General features: G+C 41.2%; 1 protein-coding gene across 2 annotated transcripts in view; it reads right to left on the minus strand.

The window, feature by feature from the left end:
- Nucleotides 1–13,123, minus strand: part of SLX4IP (SLX4 interacting protein) — a 195,668-nt gene extending 182,545 nt beyond the window's left edge. The window contains exons 1-2 of one of the 2 annotated variants that reach the window (XM_074406237.1): nt 12,880–13,123; nt 1,504–1,559 (exon numbers count right to left, since the gene is read on the minus strand). In XM_074406237.1, coding sequence (XP_074262338.1) covers nt 1,504–1,530 — 27 coding nt within the window. In that variant the 5' untranslated portion in view covers nt 1,531–1,559; nt 12,880–13,123. Of the gene's footprint in view, nt 1–1,503; nt 1,560–1,771; nt 2,713–12,879 lie in introns of those variants that run through there. The other variant, XM_074406238.1, reaches the window with a different exon arrangement.
- Nucleotides 13,124–15,563: the final 2,440 nt, after the last annotated feature.

Raw genomic sequence — 15,563 nt, forward strand, 5'->3', positions numbered from 1 at the left:
TCAACCCCAGCTTTCAGGGAACGAAGAAGGGACATTTATAAGAGGAAAATGAAAGAGGACAACCAGGCAATATAACTCTCCTGGTATTCACCCAGGTAGAGAATTTGCTGCTTAATTCTTTTACTTCGACCTTTTATCTGCTTTGACATAATCAGAAATCATGCCACAGACATGGAATGTGAATGATAATTTTTAATAGTAAAGACCACGTGATGACCAAAAAGCATCTTTAAAAGACAAAGCAAGGAACTCCTCATAACCATATGAATATTTTCTCCCCCATCTCATTCTCAAAATACAGATTTTCAAGATCACTACTTAAAATTTTCAGAGACCCCGAAACACCAAAAGCAATTGCAACAAAAGCAAAAATTGACAAATTGGATCAAATTAAACTAAAGAGCTTCTGCACAGCAAAAGAAACTATCATCAGAGTGAACAAACAACCTATAGAATGGGAGAAAATATTTGCAAGCTATCCATTTGACAAAGGTCTAATATCCAGCGTCTACAAGGAGCTTAAACAAATTTACAAGAAAAAAGCAAATGACCCCATTAAAAAGTGGGCAAAGGACATAAACAAATGCTTCTGAAAAGAGGACATTCATGTAGCCAGCAAACATATGAAAAAAAAGCTCAACATCACTGATCATTAAAGAACTGCAAATCAAAAACAGCACAATACCATCTCATGCCAGTCAGAACAGATGCTGGTGAGGTTGTAGAGAAAAAGGAGTGTTTTTACACTGTTGAGGGGAGTGTAAATTGGTTCAACTATTGTGGAAAACAGTGTGGTGATTCCCCAAATAATCACCATTTGAAAAAACGCCATTTGACCCAGTAATTCCATTATTGGGTATATACCCCCCCAATATAAATCATTCCATTATAAAAAAAAAATGCGTGCATATTTTCATGGCAGTGCTGTTCACAATAGCAAAGGCATGGAATCAACCTAAATGCCCATCGATGATAAAATGGATAAAGAAAATGTGGTACATATATATCATGGAATACTGTGCAGCCATAAAAAAGGAACAAGATCATGATCTTTTCAGGGACATGGGTGAAGCTGGAAGGTATTATCCTCAGCAAACTAACACAAGAACAGAAAACCAAATACTGCATGTTCTCACTTACAAGTGGGAGCCACATGATGAGAACACATAGACACGTGGAGGGAAACAGCACACAATGGGGCCTGTTCGGCGGGGTAGGAGAAGGGAGAACATCAGGAAGAATAGCTAGTGGACACTGGGCTTAATACCTAAGTGATGAGACGATCTGTGCAACAAACCACTGTGGCACCTGTTTACCTATGGAACAAACCTGCATATCCTGCACATGTACCCCAGAACTTAACAAATGGAAAAAATGTGTATTTTTTGCAGCATCCCAAGTATAAAGTAGAAATTTCAGAACTTCAATTTTCAATTAACAGAGAACTCAGTTATATTAGAAAGTGATTAACCACTTTTTAAAAATCTATTAAGCATTACTTACTTTAACAGCAAATTTCTTAGATGCCATGGCTTACTGGTTCCACAGGAACTACAGACCTTTAAGAAAAAAAAAAGTTATAATTAGGTATATTAAAATCTCTTTTTATTTGGATATTATACAGAAGAAAGATTGGCTGAATAATAAAATATCAATAGGTATTTATGAGATGAATGTTCACTTACAATTACCCTTAACCAAACTACTATATTAGTAACTTAAACACTACTTGCAAAGAAAAGGACAGGCCCTGCCAGGCATGGTGGCTTACATCTATAATTCCAGCACTTTGGGAGGCCAAAATGGGAGGATCACTTGAGCTCAGGAGTTTGAGACCAGCTTGGACAACACAGCAAGACCTCATCTCTACAGGAACAAAAAAAAAAAAGAGAGAGAGAGAGAGAAAAGCACAAGCTCAGATGGCTTCCCTGCTGTATTCTACCAAATGTGTAAAGAATAATTTAAACAAAACCCTCACAAACTCTTTAAAAAAACAGAAGCATAAGGAAAATTTCTTAAATAATTCTGAGGCCAGTATTATCCTGACCAATACCAGAGACATCACAAGAAAACTATACATCAATGTCCTTTATGAAAACACAAAATATTAGAAAACCAAATATAGCAACACGTAAAAATGATTATACACCATGACCAAGTTGGATTTATCCCAAGAATGCAAGGGTCATTTAAGATATGAAAATTAATCAATATAATACACCCTACTAATAGAATAAAAGAAAAAATACACATAATCATCCCAAATACAAAAAAAAACAAAAACAAAAAGAAAAAAAAATGCTTTTTTAATTTAAAAAAAAAAAAAGCAAACACAATAGGAATAGAAGGGACTATCTCAACTGGATAAAAGGCATCTAGGAAAAACCAAGTGCTAAAATCATACTTACTGATAAAGACTAAATGTTTTCTCCCTTAAGATGGGAGACATGTCTTTACAAGAACGTCTGCTCTTGTCACTTTGATTCACCATTGTACTAAAGGTTCTAATTATGACAATCAGGCAAGAAAAGAAATAAAAAGCATCCACATTAGGAAGAAAGAGCTAAGTCTACTCATAAACAACATGTTCTCATATATTAAAAAACATAACAAAAAAACATAACAAACCATCAAAAACTACTAGAATTAATAAATTCAGCAAGGTTGTAGGATACATGATATTTTAAAATCTACTGTATTTCTACATGCCAGCAATGAATAGTCCTAAAATAAAATTTTAAAAAAATTCCATTCAAAACAACATGAAAAAGAATACTTAGGAATAAAGGTAACAAAAGTACAAGAATTGTACACCAAAAGTCATAAAATATAACTGAAGGAAACTAAAGACTTAAGTGGAAAGATATCTCATGTTCATGGATTATAAGACAATGCTGTTAATATAGCAATATTCGCAAATTCATCTCAGATTCAATGCAATGAAGATGACAGTCATGGATGGTCCCATCTGCCTCCCATGAGAAGGAAAAAAATCACAACATGGTGCTATGGTCTACATGCTGGTATCTCCCCAAATTCATATGTTGGAACTCAATGCCCAATGTAATAGTATTAATGATGGGGACTTTGGAAAGTGGTAAGTAACGAGGGCTCAATCCTCATGAATGGGACCAGTGCCTTTAATTTAAAAAAGGCTTAAACAAGCTCCCCAGTCTCTGTACCTTACGTAAGGGTACAGCAAGAAGGTATCATTTCTGAAGCAGAAAACAAGCCCTCACCAGACAGTGCATCTGCTGGTGCCTTGATCTTGAACTTCCCATTCTCCAGTGTTGAGCAATAAATTCCTATTGTCTATAAGTTACTCAGTCTAAGGTATTTTGTTACAGCAGCACAGGCAGACTAAAACACATGGTGATGCCAGGAGGTACAGACCCCCAAAAAAGGGTTATCCCAAGCACCCCCCTTAACAACTGCAGCCTCTTAAAGTACCTCTACTCTCTATCCTTGTACTTCTCCATCCCCAAACCCGTCATTAGAGGTTTCTGAGCATGAGTCCCCTATTCAAAACTCTTCACTGGGATTTTCTATAGCATCACAAGCCCTTTTGTTGGTGCTTGTATTGGTCTGTTCTTACAATGTTATAAAGAAATATCTGAGACTAGTAATTTATAAAGAAAATAGGTTTAATTGGCTCACAGTTCTGCAGACTCTATAGGAAGCATGGCTGGGGAGGCCTCAGGAAACTTACGTGGAAGGCAAAAGGAGGCAGGCAAGCACTCTATGACTGGAGCAGGAGGAAGAGGGCAAAGAGAGAGGTGCTACACACTTTTAAACAACCAAAGTTCCTGAGAACTCAGTATCCTGAGAACAAGTGGGAAATCTGCCCCCATGACGCAACCTCCAACCAGGTCCCTTCTCCAACACCGGGGGTTACAATTCAACATGAGATTTGGTTAGGAATATAAATCCAAACCATATCAGTGCCCCTGCCCAAACCTTCATCTTATGGCACAGGCAACTTCAGACCTGTAATGTCACCACATAACCAGCTCCTGGCACGTGTCTTGACCATGCATCTCCAGCTCTCCCTGCCTTCACCCATGCATGCTGCACTGCAGAATGTCCTCCTAAGGCAAGTTATCCTCTGCGACCCAACTCAGACGCCACCTGTTCCTTGGAGCCTTCTATGAACCACGTAAATTGCTCCTTCTCTGGGACACATCTGAACCACCTCTACTCTCACACTTAGCCCACTGAACTACACCTAACTCTGGTTCTCTCCCTGACTATAAGATTCCCAGGGACAGGGTCCATTCATCTCCTCTTTAATACTTGGAGTACAGCACAGTTATGCATTAAAAGTTTACTGACTTAGGTCCACGGATGTTACTAAATCAGACTGTGGTTTTGGTTTTTTTTTTTTTTTTTATTTTTTACCCATTTATCCAATATATCTTTATTGTCCCCAAATTCCATATTCCACAGTAAGTTTTTGGAAAAGGAGTTCAAAGCACTCTGGATCTAGTTCACCAAATAAATAACACTTCCGTTATATTTCTATCATATAGCCAAAGTTGAAAGTTGTAATTCATATAAACACATACCCAGAAGATCCTAGTATTTCATATTGAAAATAATGGGCAACAGATTAGCGGTATGGTTGAAGTTTATGCCACAAAGATGATATTTTTTGGTGCATACATTTCTTTGTCTTTAAAACACTGGCATTCTAACATTCGTTTGAATGGAAAATATATTATCAGCTTCTATATTAATTAAGTTTTAAATCAGGGAACATCCTCAGGCTTTTCTAAATTTGTGTTTTACTGATCACTAAAGAGCAAACCTGTGCGTGCGCGCGTGCGCACACACACACACACAGAGTAACAATGCATCTTAAATGATTATTTTCCTAGGCCCTCAAAGTTGCTTTCAGGAGAATGCAGCAAGCTCAGTGCCCAGGTTTGCAGAATAAATGTTAAGAAACCTTTGCTACCGGAGCTGGCAATGCAAGTCTAAATTCAGTGGTATTTTAATTTTGTTGCCTGTTTTTAAGATGTGTAGGACAACCCCAAAAGATCAATTTTCCAAATATCTGAAAGCATATAATTTACGTAAGCATGCTGGGAAGTTAGAGTATATTATAAACCTTACAAATGATGCCTCATCTTCTATTCTGCATTTTTGAGTCCACTTTCTGAGGCCTGAAAACAGGCATTCTTTCACAAAGAGGAGACTTTGATAGGGTATGACCCAACCAAAAATATGAGTACATGTGTGTTTTTGGTGGGGCAGGAAAGATCCTAAGAGCTTTAAAAAATTAATTTGGGGAGGGAATGGAAGTAGATTAAACAATATCACATGATTGTCCTGTCATTTAAATACAAAGCAGAGATAAATTCTAATAAAGAAAGTCAATGACCCTCTAGATTATACTGTGGGAAAATCTAAGGCACTCTGGAATTCACATTTGTCTTCTTTCGAGGGTTGCTGGCCTGTGTCACAAGCAAAAGCAACTGCTCTCATTAAATAGACCAGAAATTAACTTGAAGCTTCTAATCTCTAGATTTCAAATTTTATCTAGGAAATTATTATGCTTCTATCATCTTTAAAAAAACTTTCATTAGCTATGGGAGCAGAAACAGAAAACAACAAAGGCCCTAGAATGTCTGAGGTTACAACTACAATAAGAATGAGAAATCATTTCACTGCTGTCCTCTCCCAACACCTGCACCTTATCATCAAAACAACCAATATCAAGGAATGAATCATAAACTTAACAAAAGACCAAGGAAAAATGACAAATGAGTGAAAGCCTCACTGGTGACCACTCAGATAAAGTTGGAAAAGGCAACTTCCGTGTAAAAAAGAATTCGCTTTTGCTATTATTCATATGGTAATTCTGAATGCAAAGTTTACTTATAAAAAACAAAACAAAAACAAAAACAGGCCAGTTTCAACAAGGGAAAGAGGATAAGGCAAGCAACAAAAAAATTAGAACTTTAAAAAATTTTTGTCATTAAATATAAGTCAAACATTGTATACTCTGAGATTAATTCCATGGAACAGTCCTACCTTTTAGTTACTCTATACCAGGCGTCCCCGAACTGCAGCCCCCTGAGGCCATTTATCCGGCCCGCCGCCGCACTTCAGGAAGGGGCACCTCTTTCACTGGTGGTCAGTGAGAGGAGCACAGTATGTGGCGGCCCTCCAACGGTCTGAGGGACAGTGAACTGGCCCCCTGTGTAAAAAGTTTGGGGACGCCTGCTCTCTACCCTCAACCTAGTCAGTTGACTCACGATCTGAGCCTCCTCTTCCTGCTGTGCCCACAGAAAATTCCCACCAACCACTAGATGGGATGCTTTATTAACAGGCAGAATCTAGTAGGTTTTCGTTGTTGTTTTGAGACAGGGTCTTGGTCTGTCGCCCAGGCTGGAATGCAGTGGTGCAATCACAGCTCACTGCAACCTCAACCTCCCCAGGTTCAAGTGATCCTCCTGCCTCAGCCTCCCAAGTAGCTGGGACTACAGGTGTAAGCCACCATGCCCAGCCAATTTTTGTATTTTTTGTAGAGATGAGGTTTCACTGTATTGCCCAAGCTGTTCTCTAACTCCTGAACTCAAGCAGTCCGCTCGCCTCAGACTCTCACAGTGCTGGGACTACCGGCGTGACTCGACCCTGTCTGGCCCGAATCTAGTTTTTATTTAATACCTAGTCAGAAACAGAGATAGGCACCCACACCTGGTGCACGTCCTTAGGTTCTTGTAAAACACATCCCTTCAAACCGATTCTTCATATGACCTCAGACAGGCTATTCAACTCCTTTATGCCTCTACTTTTCTTACCTCTGAAATGGGATAATAACAAGTTTCTATTTCATGGCTCCTGTAAGGATTACATGAGATCAGATATGTAAGTATGGGAGCCCAGTGCCTGATACACAGTGGTCAGTCTGTTAAACAGAATCATTATAACACCAAGGGCACAAGCAAACAGCACATGATCAATCCACTTTATAACCCAAGACCTTCTCTGATAACTAATGTTTTCCAGTTGCCTTTACCATAGAAAAAAAGTTCTGATAATCATTAATGAAATAGTTTTAAAATCTAATCATTTCAACACAAAAACTGTCATGATAGAGAATTGATCACTGGTTGCCAAAGACAGAGGGGTAAGGAGTACTACAAAGGGGTAGCAGAAGGGAAATGGGGAGGAAGGAGCTGATGGAAATGTTCCATGTACTGATTTCAATAGTGATTACAAACCTCACTGCACTGATAAAAACTCTGAAAACTATACCCAAGAATAATTTTATTTTACCTAAATTAAATATTATTTATTTTTAGTTTTTAGGCTTTTTTTTTTACAGAGTCTCTGTCACCCAGGCTGGAGTGCAGTGGCACTATCGTGGCTCCCTGCAACCTCTGCCTTGTGGGTTCAAGCGATTCTCCCACCTCAGCCTCCCAAGTAGCTGGGATTACAGGTGTGCACCACCATGCCCAGCTAATTTTTGTATTTTTAGTAGGGACAGGGTTTCCCCATGTTGGCCAGGCTGATCTCAAACTCCTGATCTCAAGTGATCTATCCACCTCAGCCTCCTCCCAAAGTGTTGGAATAACTGGTGTGCGCCACCGTACTGGACCCAGAATAATTTTTAAATGCAGAAAAAAAAAATCCAATCTTTTCTAACTAGAAGATAAATCAAAAGTGACACAAATGAACTTCTGTGTCCAAAATATAATAGCCATATTCTATATATTATCCTATAATTAATATCACTCAAATCCAATTTTAAACCACCTGTGATTTATTCAAGCACAAAATGTCAATACTAAAATAAACACAAGTAACTGCTTTTACATAATAGAAGCAAAAAGACTTTAGAAATATACTTACATCAACTCAAAATATAAGTGGTATTCTCCATCTCCCTGACAAAAGAGAGTTTTATGACATTTTGGGGTCATAGATCTCTACTTTGCTATCTAATAAGTAGGTTTCTTCATGTGCATGAATTATTGTCCTCAACCTCTAAAAAGTAGACTTGAGGTTTAATATAGCTTAAAATGATTAGACACATACATGTCAAGAAATAACAATCCACTTAAAAGTCAATGCACACATTTTGCATTGTTAAAAAGCCATGTTTCATTCACAAAACATTAATTCATAAACTACACAACAGCAAAGATGAAGTTGTATGTAACCTCTTGGTTTCACTGTATACACAAGGCTTGATTATCAAATAATTAAACTTCTTAAAAAAAAAAATTTAGGCCAGGCCCCAGGGCACATACTTGTAATCCCAGAACTTTGGGAAACAGAGGCAGGAGGACTGCCTGAGTCTAGGAGTTTGAGACAGGTCTGGACAACATGGCAAAAACTCATCTCCACTAAAGTTACAAAAAATTAGCCAGGCACAGTGGTGCGCACATGTAGTCCCAGCAACTCAGGAGGCTAAGGCACAATTATCACCTGAAACCAGGAGGTAGAGGCTGTAGCAAGCCAAGATCACATCACTGCACTCCAGCCTGGGCAAATGGAATGGCACCCAGTCTCAAAAAAAAAAAAAGAAAAAAGAAAAAAAAGTTTAACTAAAATAAGCTAGAGATGAGTATTGTGAAAATAAGAACCCAAATGTCCATCAGTTGGTGAATGTATAAACAAATTATTACATATCTACACAATGGAATATCACTCAGTAATTAAAAAGGAATAAACTATCGAAACTTCCAACCGCAAAGATGGTTTTCAAAATAATTATGATGGCCAGGCACAGTGGCTTATGCCCATAATACCAGTGCTTTGGGAGGCTGAGGCAGGAGGATCACTTGAGACCAGGAGTTCAAGAGCAGCAAGATCCTCTCTAAAAAAAATTAAAATTAAGAAAAAAAAAGATGATGATGATGAAAGAAGCCAGACTAACCCCCACCCCCAAAAAAGCACATACTCCAAGATTACAGTTAGATAAACCTAGGAAATGCGGCTGGGCACGGTGGCCCACTCTTGTAATGCCAGCACTTTGGGAGACCAAGTTGGGCAGATCATTTGAGGTCAGCAGTGCGAGACCAGTCTGATCAACGTGGTGAAACCCCATCTCCACTGAAAATACAAACAAAAATTAGCTGGGTGTGGTGGTGCGCACCTGTAACCCAGCTACTCAGGAGGTTGAGGCAGAAGAATCGCTTGGACTCAGGAGATCGAGGTTGCAGTAAGCCAAGATGGCACAACTGCACTCCAGCCTGGGTGACAGAGGGAGACTTCATCTCAAAAAAAAAAAAAAAAAAAAAAAAAAAAAAAAAAAAACCACCTAGGAAATGCAATGCAAACTTATCTACAGTGATAGATCATAGATCAGAGGTTTCCTGAAAGAGTGGCTGGAGGGATGACAAAGGAGCAAGAGAAAACTTTTAGGGGTGATTCATAGGTTCATTATCTTGATATGGTGATGGTTTCACTGGCATAAAAACATATCAAGTTGTATACTTTAACATGTGCAGTTAACTGTATGACAATTTTACCTCAATAAAGCTGTTTAAAAAATACTTAAAGAAAAAAAAAGCCTGGCCTGGTATATTGTTTACATCACCCTCTTTTCCAAACAGGTTCATATTCCTGAAAAGTAACAACTGTAATATCTTTCCTCTGGAGATTTGCATGCATGAACAAAACCTTAAAACTCAGAAATTTAATTATAATAAAATTTAACAACAGTTAATATTTGCATGGCTATAACTATGTGCCAGGCACTATTAGGCACTATTACAAGCATTTTTCTTGTATTAATTCATCTAATGCTCACATTAACCCTATTTTACAGATGAGGAAACTGAGGCACTAAACGGATAAGTAATCTGATCAAAGTCACACAGCTGATAAGCAGAGGAGGTAGAATTTGAACCCAGGGAGTCTAGCTTCAGAGTTAGTTTCCTAACCCATTACCCTCTACTACCACACACAATCTAAGGCAGGCGTCCCCAAACTGCGGCCCCCTGAGGCCATTTATCCGGCCCCCCGCCACACTTCAGGAAGGGGCACCTCTTTCATTGGTAGTCAGTGAGAGGAGCACAGTATGTGGCGGCCCTCCAACAGTCTGAGGGACAGTGAACTGGCCCCCTGTGTAAAAAGTTTGGGGATGCCTGATCTAAGGTATGTGAATACCAGAAGCAATGAATACTGCACTTGTAAAATACTTTTCTTTCTCACACTCACACAATATAAATATTCACTACAATTGGCAACATCACATGAAACAAAATAAAAAACAACAGTAGCCTTCTTTTCCCAATTAATAGACGAAGGAAGGAGAGGCAGAAACAACTTTCTTAGGACACAGAGCAAATAACGGCAAGTTGACCAGTTCCTGGAAAGCTGGTTCCTCACATTCTTAATCCAATTGTTTTCATGGTTTTCAAAATCCTGATTATTTTAAGTAACACCAAAAGGGAGAGAAAATCTAACATAGAAACATAAAAAGTAAAAGTTCTTTCTCTTTTCTCATACTCCTTACTGGCTCCTTAAATTTCAGCCAGAGGATCTCAATCTCCGCAGATACAGGTCTGGAGTCTGTTTTTAAAGCTCCCCAGGTGATTGTTATGTGCAGCCAAGGTTTAGAATTCTTGATTTAGACTTCTCATTAAAGAAAGACAGAAGGCGGCTGGGTGCGGTCGCTCATTCCTCTTATCCAGCACTTTGACAGGTGGTGGCAGAAGGATGCTTGAGCCCAGGAGCTGGAGATTACAGTGAGCTATAATCCTGCCACTCCACTTCAGCCTGGGCAACAGGGTTATACCTTGTCTCAAAAAATTTAAAAAAAAAAAAAAATGAAATAAAATAAAATGGGAAGACAGAAGAAAGCAAGGTGCCACAAAACACTGGTAAATCATGGCCAAAGGTTTTCCAAGTCAGTATTGAACTGCTGCCCACATGCAAACTTTTGACTTTAACTTTTAATATATCAGAAATACAAATATGCATTCAAGACAAGAGAAAGCAAGAAACACAATAAACAACTTTAAAAAAAAAATGCAAACCAGTGGTGAATTGGATGTTAAGACATAAAGAAAAAGCCCTACATTTTTATGTTATGTCGTAACAAAAGTTATATAAAAATATATTGGGATGACAAAATCTCTTTTCAACTTTTTGGAATGCTAAATTGACATCTTATCAAGTCAATGAACTAAAAGCACAGAAAAACCTGTCAAATATCCACTGCATTTAGAACATGGAAATAATTGATAATACGCTGTGAATCTAGTTAAGAAGCACGGGTTGAAGAAAGAACGGGCCAGGCCAGGGTCGGTGGTTCACACCTGTAATCCCAGCACTTTGGGAAACCATGGTGGGTGGATCACCTGAGGTCAGGGGTTCGAGACCAGCCTGGCCAACATGGCAAAACCTTGTCTCTACTAAAACTACAAAAATTAATTGGGCATGGTGGTGCACACCTGTAATCCCAGCTACTGGAGATGCTGAGGCAGGAGAATAGTTTGAGCCTAGGAGGCGGAGGTTGCAGTGAGCCGAGATGGAGCCATTGCACTCCAGCCTGGACAACAGAGCGAGACTCCGTCTCAAGAAAAAGAAAGAAAGAAAGAAAGAAAAGAAAAAGAAAAGAAAGAAAGGAAAGGGAAAGAAGAGGAAAGAAAAGGAAAGAAAAAGGAAAGAAAAAGAAAGAAAGGAAGAAAGAAAAGAACTGTATCTTTAGCCCATGACCTGAATCAATGCTCCCTGAACTTTAAGATGCACTTCTTGAGGAAGATTCTGATTCCGCATGATTCAGCAGCTCTGGGGTGAGGCATGAAGGGCAATTCTTTTTTTTTTTTTTTTTTTTTTTTTTTTGAGACGGACTTCGGCTCTTGTTGCCCAGGCTGGAGTGCAATGGCGCGATCTCGGCTCACCGCAACCTCCGCCTCCCAGGTTCAAGCAATTCTCCTGCCTCAGGCTCCCGAGTAGCTGGGATTACAGTAATGCGCTACCACTCTAGGCTAATTTTGTGTTTTTAGTAGAGGCGGTGTTTCTTCTCGTTGGTCAGGCTGTTCTCAAACTCCCGACCTCAGGTGATCGGCCTGCTTCTGCTTCCCAAAGTACTGGGATTACAGGTGTGAGCCACCGCACCTGGCCAAGAAGTGCAATTCTAACAAGCTCCTAGGAAAGTGCTGATGCTGCTGGTAGGTGGACCAAACTTTGAGCAACAAAGCCCTATATAACCGGAACATTGCGTGTAACATTAGCCAACTGGCTTACAAATAACATTATGTCTAGGATCCAAGAAATAAGTGTCAATACAATTAATTCCTACTCCAGGCCAAAAAAAAAATATTAAAAATAAAAGTGAAAAACAGGGTTGGGGGGAAGGAGAAAGCAAATACTTGTTTATACAGTCTAGCAGTGCTAAGAACCATAAAATACTGTAATTTCTCTCAACCTAGTAGAGGTCAAGGTGATAAAACATAGGCTCCATGAGTTAATGGAGTTTTTAGTTATCTGCTGAATCCCTATGGCCTAGCATAAATTAGGTACTCAATAAATGCACTTAATAAATGAAGAATGGTAAGTATATACAAACGCAATCTGTATTTACGTCACATCCCCAAAAATGTCTGGGGAGGGGGCAGTATTTGTACTTCTAGATGCAGGTAGCCATGATTTGATACAAAAACCAGGCCCATCTACTGAATTCCCTCTGTCCCAAGTTAACTTTCCTGAAAGTTAACTCAAAGCCCATGGTCACGGCACCCTGATGTTTAGCAACTTTTTGGCTTTTTGAAAACAAGGAAGAAAGGTGGAAGTACAGGGAGAAGGATTCGTTAAAGTCTCAAAAATTCAAAGCAAAAAACCAGGAGGGAGGAGATGGACAAACAGTTCAGTTCACATGAAGGAACACATGAGGTTGTCAGAGGTCCATGTGCTTACCTATGCTGGTGGCGGGGTTTGGGTTCGGGCTTTTATATGTTTTGCTACTGTCCAGGGTCACTGGTGGAGTAGCACCTGGCTGTGGAAACTCGGATTACACAGGTAGCCAGCACTGCAGCCAACCTTTTGAAGCTTAGAGAAATCACGTTCGCGCCTACTTCCTCTTTCCCAGGGTCTCCGCGCGCGATTGGGAACTCAGCCGCCGCCCAAACACAAGATGATCTAGGCAGCTTCACTGTCGGATTGAGGCCACAGCCAGGATTTAAGATGGCGACGAAACCCTCTAGTAGCCCGCGGAATCCGCCCAAAAGAAAAATGGCCTCTGTTTAGAATCTCGCAGCTTTCAAAGAGGGCCCAAAACAAAAATGGCGGCAGACGCAGGCTGGGAACCCAATGACTAAGATTGGCAGGTAACGAATCACGGTAACCCACAGTGCTAGACTGTCGAACTGATCGAGAGAAAAAAACGCTTTTCTGTGGTATGTTTTCTTAACACCGGAAACTGACTAGCTTAAGAATGGAACGTATATTCGGTGCGGATTACGGGAAAGAAAAGGTAGCTTTCAAAGTACCAGATAAACTTCAATGGAAATAGTCATATTTAAACATAACTTCCTCTATGTTTTTTTAATGTTAAAAGAGAATAAAAGGTTTGTCCTGGAACCCAAAAGCAGGATGGGGAAATAACGGATGAATTATCTAATCTGTGAAGAGCACCCAACTGAAGAAGGTCTGCACTTCTGCAAGCCCTCATATGCTTTAGAAGGCAACTAGCTCTCACTGCGCATGTCCGCTCCCCAAACCCGATCCCGGGAGTTACTGGAGGATGATTCCGTTTCTCCTGATTTTCGAGATAACCGCACAGAGAGGCGGGATACTGGCGCCGAGCGACAAATCCAGGCGCTTTGTGATTGGTCATGTCTGGGAGGCCAGAGAGCAGAGCGCAGTGGACTTCTTTCATTAATTCAACAAATCATTGTTAAGCGCTCACCAAAAGGCAGAAGCTGTGCCATTTTTATGTGTTATTTAAATTTTATGCGTTCTTTTAAAATTTGTTTCAACAACTTGCTGGAATATACGCTGAATAAACTTCGCTCCCCGTTTTTTCCGGTGACGGCCACCGGTACAATTGACTGGAGCTTCATGGAAAATCCGGAGGAGCGGGATGGGAGCAGCCCGGCGCCGACCGCAGAGCTGCGCGTGCTCTGTTCCGCAGAGCTGCGCGTGCTCTGTTCCGCAGAGCTGCGCGTGCTCTGTTCCCCAGCGCAACGCGAAGGTTGTCGGGATCCGCGGCAGCGGCGGCTAGAGGTTGGTCACTAGTCCCTGCGGGCGGCGGCGGCCTGGGGCGGCGTGGCGTTTGGTGGGCAGGTGAGAGCGCTGGAACTTCAGGTGGAAAAGACCACTTTCTGTCCGGCCGAAGAGAGGAGAAAGGGCTTGTAGGCGCCTCTCTCCACCCCCAAAGGTCGCCGTGGTCCTCACTGAAGGATATTTGGGGGCGGGAACAAGGAGGAGTCTGGCTTTTCGTAGGAGGCTGAAAAAAATAGCTGCAGATGGTAAAGGCTTGCGGGCGGCGAGGAGGTCTTCCCGCCGGTGGGAAAAGCTGGAGGAGTGGCGCCTCCCCGCTCTCCCACTTGCGCGGCGCCGGACCTGGGACTCCCTCGTCACCTCCCTCGCTGGGAGGGGCCCCGTGTGCCTCTCCCGTGTCTGCAGGGTGCACGGTGTACCCCAGGCTGTCAGGAGGTGGGGGCCGCCTTCCGACGGCGTCAAAGCCCTTGTGCAGCATGGTCCTGCCAGCTGCGTGAAAGCGGCCGTGGACCTTGCAGGGATGACTTTGAGGTCATGCTCATCTTCCTCCCAGATGAGACCTTACCCAAATCTCAATATGACGATTTCATTCATTTGTTCACATCGTCAGTTTATCCATGAACAGATAATACACGTGTCTCAGCACTGCCGAGTTAGTAGATACAGCAGTGACCAAGATGGACATGCACGGCCCTGACCCTGACTCCATGTTCTAGTGATGGGGGAGGAACAGTACTCTCCCTCTCCGTGAGTTCCGCACCTGTGGATTCAACCAAGTGCGTAAAGAAAACATTCTGGGGCGGCAGGGCTCGGTGGTTCACAACTGTAATCCCAAAACTTTCGGAGGCCGAGGTGGGCGGATCACTTGAGTCAGGAGTTTGAGGTCTGCCGGGCCAACATGGCGAAACCCCGTCTTAATAAAAGTACAAAAAAAAAAAAAAAGTGAGCCGGGCGCAGTGATGGGCTATTGTAGTCCCAGCTACTTGGGAGTCTGAGGCAGGAGAATAGCTTGAGCCCTGGAGGCGGAGGTTGCAGTGAGCCAAGATCATGCCAGTGTACTCCATGCTGGGCGACAGAGGCTCTACTTAAAAAGAAAAGAAGAAAAAATATTCTGGGCGAGAAAAAGATGGTTGCATCTGTACTGAACATGTGCAGATCTTTTTTCTTGTCATTCCCTAAATACTGAAGTATAACAATTATTTATGTAGCGTTTAACGTTATATAAGATATTATAAGCAGTCTAGAGATGATTTAAGGTACATAGGAGGATGTGGTAAATTGTGTGCAAATACTACACGATTTTTTTTTTTTTTTTTTCCGGAGATGAAGAGGCTCGCTCTGTTACCCAGGCTGGGGTGCAGTGGCGCCATCTCTGCTCA

The sequence above is a fragment of the Saimiri boliviensis genome, chromosome 9 (genome assembly GCF_048565385.1).
Source record: "Saimiri boliviensis isolate mSaiBol1 chromosome 9, mSaiBol1.pri, whole genome shotgun sequence".
Taxonomy (NCBI): Eukaryota; Metazoa; Chordata; class Mammalia; order Primates; family Cebidae; genus Saimiri; species Saimiri boliviensis.